This window comes from Castor canadensis, chromosome 3 (assembly GCF_047511655.1).
Source record: "Castor canadensis chromosome 3, mCasCan1.hap1v2, whole genome shotgun sequence".
In the NCBI taxonomy this organism is placed as follows: domain Eukaryota; kingdom Metazoa; phylum Chordata; class Mammalia; order Rodentia; family Castoridae; genus Castor; species Castor canadensis.
This window is the reverse complement of record NC_133388.1, coordinates 67,797,183-67,807,336: the sequence shown is the minus strand read 5'-3', so window position 1 is coordinate 67,807,336 and position 10,154 is coordinate 67,797,183. Positions and strand designations below refer to the sequence as shown.

Below are 10,154 nucleotides of genomic sequence, written 5' to 3'. Positions count from 1 at the left end.
AATACTAAAGAGAGATATTGTTTTTAGTAAACATGGATAGAAATAACCTAAGAGAGGAGTTGAAATTATTTTAATTAAAAAATAATAGGTTAGCTGGGCATGGGGTGCATGCCTGTTTCCCCAGCACTCAGGAAGCTGAGGCAAAAGGATCTTAAGTTTCAAGCCAACCTGGGCTACATAGTGAGATCTTGTCTCAAAAAAACAAAATTAATACCTGGATTTGGTGATTCAAGTCTGTAACTCCAACTACTCAAGGGGATGGCAGTAAGTTCTCAAGACCACATCTCAACCAGTGGTTGGGCAAAGTAGCACACATCTGTCATCCCACCTCTTCCAGGAAACATAAATTGGGGGATCATGATCCAGACCAGTCCTGGCATAAAGCAAGACACTGTCTCAAAAATAAACAACATGCAGAGGGCTGGGGTCCTGGCTCCAGTGGGAGAGCCCCTGCCTAGTGAGCATGAGGACCTGCGTTCAGCCCAGGGTACCACTAAACAGTAATAATGATAAATAGTAACAATGTATCAATTCAAATCTACTACAAACACCTTTACTGATGTTGGAGGAAGTAGTAGACATTTGCTGGAACCAAAAGCTGAAATGTAAGAATGCTGCTTCTGTTGTGATTGATTGTTGAATTGTGAAGACATGAATAGACAGGCCATGTGGTGAACTTAGAATTTAAAGCTTAGGCACAAGACAAAAAAGACTGGGGCAGGGATGGTCAGTAGGAGTCTTTGGGACAAAGATCCTATAGATGGGTAATACCTAAACTGTAATATTGTGTGAAAAGGCTGTTATTTAACCATGAGGCTATGTGGTCTCATCCAGGCCTTATGATACATTTTAACTCTGCACGTGTATGCAGTGATCACACTGGTAGTGCTGGTGGGGGTTTGGTGGTACTGGGTTTGAAATCAGGACTTCACACTTGCTCTGTAGGTGTTTTACCACGGGAACCACACCCTTTGCCCTTTTTTGCTCCAGTTATTTTTCAGGTAGGGTCTCAAGTTTTTGCCCAGGGCCAGCCTCAGATCTTGACCCTCCTACCTTGCTGAGTAACTGGGATCATAGGTACACACCACTATGCCCACCTTGTTGGCTGAGATGGGATCTCACTATCTGTTATGCCCGTGCTGGTGTCCTAATCTCCACCTCCTGAGTAGCTGGGATTATGGACATATACCATGGCACTTGGCCACATTGTTACTATTTTTACTTTAAGTAATTATCCTAAGGTGATTTTTTAAAAATAAGAATAAGGCCTGGAGGTGTGCCTCAAGTAGTAGAGAACTTGCCTAGGAAATACAAGGCTCTGAGTTCAAGCTCCAGAACCACCAAAAATAAAAATAAGAAATTACTTTATATTTACTCTTGTGTTTACCATGGCCAGTGCACAAGTTTCCACCTGTTATCATTTCCTTCCACCTACTTACCAGCTTTTGTGTGACTGAAAATGTCCTTTTCTACCTTCATTTTATGGAAAAATAATTGGTTGGATATAGAATTTTAGGTTGGCAGGGTATTTTTTCTTTCAGTGTGTTGCTGATTATAATAGCTCTGACTTGCTTTGTTATTGCTATCGTTCTTATTCTTGTTCTCTGTACATAATGTATACTTTAGCTGCTTTAAATTTTTCCCTGTTGTTACTTATTTTAACCAGTTTGATAATGATGTTATAGAATGGATTTCTGGATATTACTGGACTTATGATTTGTTGAGCTTCATGGGTCTGTGAGTCCGTAGTCTCTTTATAACTAGAAAAATTTCAGCTATTACTTTTCACAGTATTTTGGTACCCCAATTCTTTCTTCTCCCTTTGGAACTACTTGATGCACATTAACCCACTTAAACTTGTTCCATGGCTCATTCGTGCTTCATTCCTCTTCTTTTTTTTTTTTTTTTTTTTTAGTCCTTTTTTTCTCTATGTGTTTCTTTTTGGACAGCTTCTGTTGCTTTGTCTTCAAATTTAATTCTGCTTTCTTTTGCAGTGTCTGATGTACTGTTATTCTCACCCCGTGCTAAAAGTTAGAAATGGGTCTTTTTAACTTTTTTCATTACTTTTCTTAGCTTGTATCATAGTTTACATTATCTTCAAGAATATAAAAACACAGTTATAATACCTTTTAGCCCATATTTATTAATTCTATAACCTCTTCAATTTCCAGGTCTGTTTTCATGTTTTTTTCTCTTACAACAAGTTATAGCTCTTGCTTTGCACACAAGGTAACTTTTATTAGACACCAGTTTTTGTGGGTTTTATCTTATTGAGTGATGGATATTTTTATATTCCTTTAAACATGTTTTGAGCTTTGCTCAGGGGTACATTTACATCACTTGGAAACAGTTTGATACTTTTAAAGCTATTTCAAACTTTGATAAGCAGGACCAGGGTAGGCTTTTTTCCCCCACAGTCAAGGCAGTTCCCTTCTGAATACACTTACGTCCTATTATCTATTATGTTTCTACTGTGGTCACAGCAGAAATTATTTCTAGCCATGTGTGTTTATGTCACTGTGCTGCCTACTCCATTATGGTGGGTTTTACCCTGACATTGGTACTTTGCTCAGATACAAGGGCTGAACAATGCTCAGAGGAAAACTCATTGGATGCTCTGCATCTCTCTCTCTCTCTCTCTCTCTCTCTCTTCACCCCCTTCCCTCCCTGTCTTCCTCTGTTTCAGTTCCTCCTCCCTTCCCTTCACTGCACTGTGAACTCTCCAGACCATAAACCCAGACAATTGTAGGACTCACTTCTTGTTTCCCTTCTATCAGAGCACTGTGCTTCCTGTTCAAAGTCCAAAAACATTATTTCATGTATTTCGCCATTGTTTTTTATTTGTTTGGTGGGGGTTTTTTTCAAATTTTTAAGGTGTTTGAATAAATCTAGTCCCTGTTGCTCCACCATAGCCAAAAGTATAAATCTTCCTATAACTTTTTTAATACATTCTGTTAGTGTCTAGCGTCCATATTCCTGGTTGGGCAATCAGTTGACAGTCTTGTTCTCCTGAAACATCTTTGTCTTTCCCTGACTGCTTTTTACATATTATTCATTTACATTGTTTTGGATAGTTTTATTTTGTGCCTAGATGTGGTCGTCTTCATAAATTTCTTGCTTGAGTTTAGAGACCTAATTAAATCTCTGACTTGATATCATTTGTCAGTTTTAGGAAATTGTTAGTTAATTCTCTTTCCCTCTGAGACCCCAAATTTATATATATGTTAACCTTTTCACTGAGTTCCCACATATTTCTTCCACCTTCTTTGGCATTTTCCATTCTATGCTTTTACTCTATGTGTATTAGTTTTCAATTTTTAAAACTACCTGCCTTTTATTTCCCTGATACTGTCTTTTTGTATGAAATCATCTATTGAATTCCTAATTTCAGACTACATATTTTTTTCAAAGCCACAACTTCCTATTGATTTTTTGGTACATTCCAGTTTTCTGGTGAAATGCTCATCTTTCTATGTATACTTACTCTCCCTTTGCCTCAGTTTTCTTGAAAATACTAGTAGTTACTTTAAAATCCAAGTCTGTGTACTTCAGCATCTGAATCACCTGTGAGTCTGTTTCTATTGCCTGTTTTTCCTCTTGCCTATTAATTTTTGATTGAATGTAAGACATGCTGAACTTCCAGATGATAATCAGAGGGTCTATCCTTCACTCTGCTGGGAAGATTAGAAGCTAGTCACCCTTGTCCAGGCAAGTACTATGCTGACCTGAAGCTGAGCTGCAGTTTGAGTAAGGTTCTGTTACTGTGGGCTTGCCTCTTTTCCTGTGGCTTAGGTCTCTAGGGCTTTCAGTGCTGATATTAGTCTCATTTTGGCTGTTTTAATCTCCCACTTAGGACTGCTCAAAATTTACCAGGTTTTTTGAAGGGAAAATGAGGCATCCATCTCAAGCTCTGTGAGTCTCTAGTTCTGTCACTTAAGCCCTAGAAGACTGCCAAAAGCTCTTCAGGTTTCTGTCCCTTATAGTAGATTACCAGTTCTCTCATCTCCACCCAGAACCAACAAATGCCTCCGGGGGAAAAGGGGCTGCAAATAACCAGTTCTCCTCTCTGTTTTCTCTCCTTTCTAGAACCTTAGTCCCTTTAATTATCTTTATTTAAGTCCCTCTCCAATACTTTTAAACAAATACTTTTTTAGTTTAGCCAGCTTTTCTAGTTGTTATTGGTAGAAGCATTGGTCCACTACAAACTATTCTGTCTGAAAGCAGAAATCCAGCGAGTTTTTAATTTCTGTTATTGTAGTTTTCATTTCTGGAAGTTATATTCTGTTCATTCCCAAATATACTTGGTCATTTTTATAAGTCTTTATTTCTATCTCATATTTTCAATCCCTTTCTTATTTTGCAATATATATTTAAATAAAACACTTATTCTATACTGACTTGTGGTTATAAAATGTGTAGGGTAAATATTCTTTTGCCCTCCATTCATAACCTGAATTCTGCATTTCTGTTCTTGGATGGCTCTTGGGCTTTGTCTCCTATCCCCTGTATCATTAGAAAGCCATGAAAACCAGAGCTCAATTTTACCTTTATTATAAGGCAAATGCTTTCATAGTTAAAAAACTCTGCCCTTTTTGCATCTCTTACTACTGAGACTTCTCACTTTTACTTAGATTTGGGCCTCTAAATATTCTTTTTGACTACCAACACATCGAAGCATTCAAAAAGAGGTTTGTCATTCTCTACCAACACTTTCGGTTCCCGACTGTAGGAGGTGTTAGATAAATCAAAATAGTAAGGGTTGAATGTTATTAGACTGAGAGAGAGAAGAGAAAGAATTGTACAACTAATGTTTTGAATTTAGTATCACTTGTATACATGAGAAAAATGAGCAGATAAAAAATTTATCTTCCAACAACCATAATTACAGCTCTGTCCCTACCAGAAACTATAGGTGTTTTTCATTAAAGAAGAGAAAATGATTGAATAATCCAAATTAGCCTAGACAACAAAACTAACAGCTGCCTAAAATGAAATGTTTTGAGTTATGAGCCATGTGCCACTTTGGTTTATCTACAGCCAAAAGGTTCAGAATCCTTATTCAATTAGCCATGTTGCTGGGGAGAGCCTGGTTGCCCTGAATAAGAGCTGCCTGGTGATGAGTAAGAGGTATCCGTGACACACAAGTTCAGACCTTGCAACTCTGTTTTTGTTGTTTGAACTTTCTTCTCTGTTGTAGCTAGGGATCCAGCATGGAATTTAAACACTTGTGTGGTAACTCCATTCCTTCAGCCATTGTGTTGTTAAGCTCTAGCTAACGAACTTTTAACACTGGCTCCAGTAATGCAAGACTTAGAAAACAGCACCAATCAACATTCCTGATTTTATAATTAAAATTATATGATTTATATGTCTTTATGCACTTAGATGCTCTGCCTGCCTAATACAACTGCTCTGTAAAGCATAACCTTCATAAAATGTATGAAAAATAAAGAAACAAACAAAGGTGTACCTAAGAAAGTTTAAATTAAGTAGTGGCTTTCATGTTAAAAAAAATCACAGCTACTGTAGCAGAAACTTCAAAATATATATCTGTTTTAAAACATAAGAACTTTTCTGAAGTACAGCAACAAAAACTATATATTTGAAAGGTGAGAACTGCCAGATGCACCAGTCATGCATACTTTATCTCTTGTGGCCCTTTTCTTCCATGCCAATGTTTTTTGTTGCTTAGGGACATACTCCTGATAATGTCACAAAGAATGTCTCTCAGACCCATATGGATTGTGTACATATTGACTTGCTAAGGACAAGTTCTGTTTTAAAAATCTGTAAGCTTCATTTTGCTTCTAAACATACTACTTTGAATCTAAAAACCAAGTGACTGAAAGAAGATAAATTCTCGTCTAACTCATAAGCTAGTTCCAAAGATAATTCTGGGGAAGAAAATGCAGGTATTCCTTGGAACAACAATCTGACATAAAGCATCTCAGAGTTGTTGCTTTGAAGAACTGCACTTTACTTAAATGTGTACACTAATTCCTGATTAATTATCATGTCATAGTCTTATCACTTTGCAAAATTACACTTGCTTTATGCATCTTTGCTTAAATGTGATGATACTATAAAGGATAATTGTATACTTTTATATAAAGGAATGTGAATATACAGTGTTGTTTGTCAAATAGAAGTGAAGAAAAACTTGAAATCAGACATTTTCTTTCATTTAAAGTCTCAATAATAATATCACTTTCTGCTGTTATAAATACTGAAACAACATATTATAGGCTGAAAGTTTAAATATTGTAGGTATTACTAGGTTTAAATTTTAGAAAAATTGGGTTATTGTGGATATTTTTAAGAGCCAGTTGCCTAAATCGTATGTAGAAGTTCTATGCCACATTATTTTTATTTTATGGTAGATGGCAAGAAAATTAATAAAAATTAGACCCTATGCTTGCTCTAAGCATATACTCCATTTCAGTTCCTACCCTGTATTTCCATTATTAATTCATTTGCTGTTTTTAATCCTTTACTCAAATCTACCTTCACACCACTTGTTTAAATCCAGTTCATCCTTCAAGAACACTCACATGCCACCTCCTATAGGAGGCAATTCCCTAACTCCCTTCCCCCATCCCACAGCCAGGTTATAGTTATCTGTGTTCCCAGGGCCTTGGGGCTCTTTCCACAGCTCCATGGCAGGTCACTTACTAAGTTTTCTCTTTTCTGTCCCATCTCCCACTAGAATACAAGCTTCTAAAAGTCAGAGATATTTCTTGTTCATATCTCTTTGCACAGTAAATACTTGATGAATAATCATCCTTATTCAATGATGAAACCTAAATTTCTAAACTATTTCAATTTTCAAACATTTGTCATGCCGTTCTTTAAAAATCACATTAAAATCAAAATTGAATATCCTTTGCTAGTATTAAGATATACTACTATGTAAATTATCTAGCACCTGGCATATTACCAAGCCAGACGCTGTATTTTTAACTACACTCAATTTCATGTAAAAACTTACTGAGAGATTTTGTTGTGGTTGTTTGGTTTTTGGTTTAATTTGGTTCCTCAAATCAGAATTTCTTGTGTAGCTGTTAGATTGTGATCGCATACAATCAAAAGTTTGAAATTTCGCCCTGTGATAAAGACCTGATTTTATTTTCTTGGCTACAAAGTTTACACAAACTTTCCAGACCACCAAATAGGCCAATTAAATCTTTATTGAACAAGAGTAGTAATAGTGATTTCTGAAACCAAGTCTGTCTAAATTCAAGAAGAAGAGAATGTAGCCGCATGTCAACCAGTGTGATGTTTTTGGATGCTTTCTGTTGCTGGCTGCATCTCGTTTAAATTTTAGTTGAAAATTCAGTACTCCCTGAATTTCCTAAAAATTCAAAGTTTTCTGAATTCTGATTACTTTGATATATTTTCTTGAGGTTTTAACCTTCTAGTTATATATTATTCTTTGTAAAGCTGAGCCATAGCTGAAGGTATTTGAGAGCAAACAATAAATTGTGTATTACCCTCCATGCCACTACTTCAAAAATTAATAGTTACTTTATTTTGTTTCTACTTCAGTTTCCACCAGTTTTCTTCACGTCACTTGTTAAATGAAGATCCTAAAGCTTAGGAAATGCATACCATTCTTCAATAAGTAGGTCAGTTACACCAAAGGCTTTTTGAAACATGGAAGCAAAGATTATTCACTGCATTTTACTTATATAGCCATGACATAACACAATGAAAACCTTTTAAGTTCCTTAAGATTTTCTTCTCATAAATCTGCCCTGTTTCTAACCAAATTACATTCCTCAACCTCATATGTCCTTTTCTGAAACTGTTTGTAGTATATACCTTAGAAAGTTAGCTATCTGGATCATGATTGACTGCCAGCAGAGTGATTCACTTTCAATAACAGTGTTTTGTTTGTAATTTTCTAGGAAATACTGCTTCTTATCAAGGAGTGGCAAATCAGAAATGCCAGCATTGTTTACTGTGTTGAAAAATTATAATTATCTTAATAAATGGTTTGCAAAGACTGGCACATGGCCAAATGAATCCTATTTGTCTTAATGTAGCAAAAAGGTTAAGACACTAGCTGTGTTCACACTTAATTTTTCTTAAAATTCTTCAGATAAGTGAAAATGCTGTAGATTCTTTGCTTTTGTCTTGAATATCTAAAGTTCTCTTGGTTAATAATTTTTTTACTTAGAATTTTATCTTTAATTCTGGAATGTTTCACCTCTTTGAAACCACCTATTTTTAAAACTCAGTTCTCTTGTCACATGTGGGTAAAATGGGAAGAGGCACTGAAGAACTTTATAATGTGTCATCTGCAGGCATTTTCAGAGCTGGAAGTACAAGTCTATCCATCCCTAAACTCTTCACGTCATCAGCCATACTGCCTCTCTATCTGCTGTTAAGAGCTGAAACTTGTACTGTCATGGTTAATGTTTTGACAGATTTTATCATAAACCTTGCTGTTGTAAATTCACCTTGAGCCAAAATTTAACATGTTGTAAGCTCAGAAACAGTTTTTACTGTTGGTGATCTAGAAAAGGAAATAAATCAGATATGCTCTTTTGAATGATAGGTGTGTACAGTTTAACTCTTTACAAGTTACAGATTGCTTGAGATTTGGGAGAAATTCTCATTCTCTATATTCAAGGTCTCTAAACTATCAGTAAAACCATTCATAAACATTTTTGTGACCCTTGCAAGGGAGAAGACACAAAAAGAAATGTGATTTATAATTGCTCAGTAAATTTTCTAATATCTTAATTTTTTTAAAAAGTTCCTTTGCCTTAGTATGTGAATTTTAAAAGTAACTCCTTAATATGTGATTAAGTGATTCAAAAACCATGTAGCTTATCAGAATGCTCTTAGTGAGACCTTATTTAAAATGTCTTTCATCTATTCTTTTATAGCTACCCAGAGTATTTTATTAAACATATTCCTAATCATTGCCATTCCTAACAGCCTCTAGATTTAGATTTTTTTCTCTTTAAAACATCTTCAGTGACCATGACCATTAATATTTACTCATAAATGCATTTGTACACAGGCCCAACCATAACACATTAGTGAATACAAAAAGAGTTATTACTCAGTTCTTTACCCTAGAATAAATCAAATCAACAAATATTTATTGAATGTCTACTATGTGCAAATAGCCCCGGACTGGTCAACTTTTAAAAGCCACTCAACTTTTTACATTGACAAATCAAAGCATTATTATTTCAAGCATTGCAGAACCTGCTTCCATGTCCTTCTGGTGGCAAACCTATGAGGCCCCTGCAATTACTGGGTAAAGAAGACAAGAAAGTGAAGGTTAATTCACACTGACAAGAGGAGAAAGTACCCTGGAATGTTACCACCAAAGGACTGCATCATGTATGTATGTGTGGATGAGTTTGTGTGGATGCATGTATATTATTTATGTGTGGGTCTGTGCATATGCACCTATATCCACACAGAAAAGAATGAGTGAATTTGAGAGAAATAGCCTTTGGTAAGGTAACATAAGAACAGGCATTCACATTTGAATCTAGTGCTTTGCTTTAAAAATAGGGTTAATAGTTTGGTTAGTGTTAAGTCTTAGGGTACCACAAAACCTAGATATTTCATGGTGTGACAGAAAAAGTATTCAACCTAGAGCTCCCTGTTCTATAAACCGGCTTGCCCTACAATCTAAGTATGAGATGACTTCATCAATAAATAGATTTATAATGAAAGAAGTGATTTCTACATTGTTACTAAAGAAAGTTATTGAAGAGGCCTAAATAAGAAGTTAACTTTATCATGAATAAGAGAAGCTACCAAAAAGTTCATTTTAAAGATTCTAATTGATATAAGGAACAAATAAAAACTACCAGTAAGAGACAAGACTTGTGTATTTTATTTACCTCTACTGTATTGTGCGTTTCATTTTGTTAACCTATAAAAGGTAAAATAATGTACTATCTACCTGCATCAAATAACTAAATATATTTTCTTAGTGAGATATAAAAGGCTGATGATGATTTCCAGCTTTGTCAAATGGAATTAATTCTAGCTACTTTATATAGAAGGAATATATACATATTGGCCATAGAAGATATTATCATTGACATTCTTACAGGTCAACTATCTGGTGTCAACTTAAAAATACTTTGCTTTTTAAGAGGCTGATTTTTAAATGTCAGTTT

At 35.3% G+C, this 10,154-nt stretch overlaps 1 protein-coding gene across 1 annotated transcript in view; it reads left to right on the top strand.

Moving 5' to 3' along the window:
- Mipol1 (mirror-image polydactyly 1) overlaps positions 1-9,951 on the top strand; it is a 320,736-nt gene extending 310,785 nt beyond the window's left edge. Inside the window, exon 13 of the mRNA XM_074068123.1 lies at positions 9,212-9,951. Within this exon, the coding sequence (XP_073924224.1) occupies positions 9,212-9,278 (67 nt within the window). The 3' untranslated portion in view covers positions 9,279-9,951. The remainder of the gene's footprint in view (positions 1-9,211) is intronic.
- The last annotated feature ends 203 nt before the right edge of the window (positions 9,952-10,154 follow it).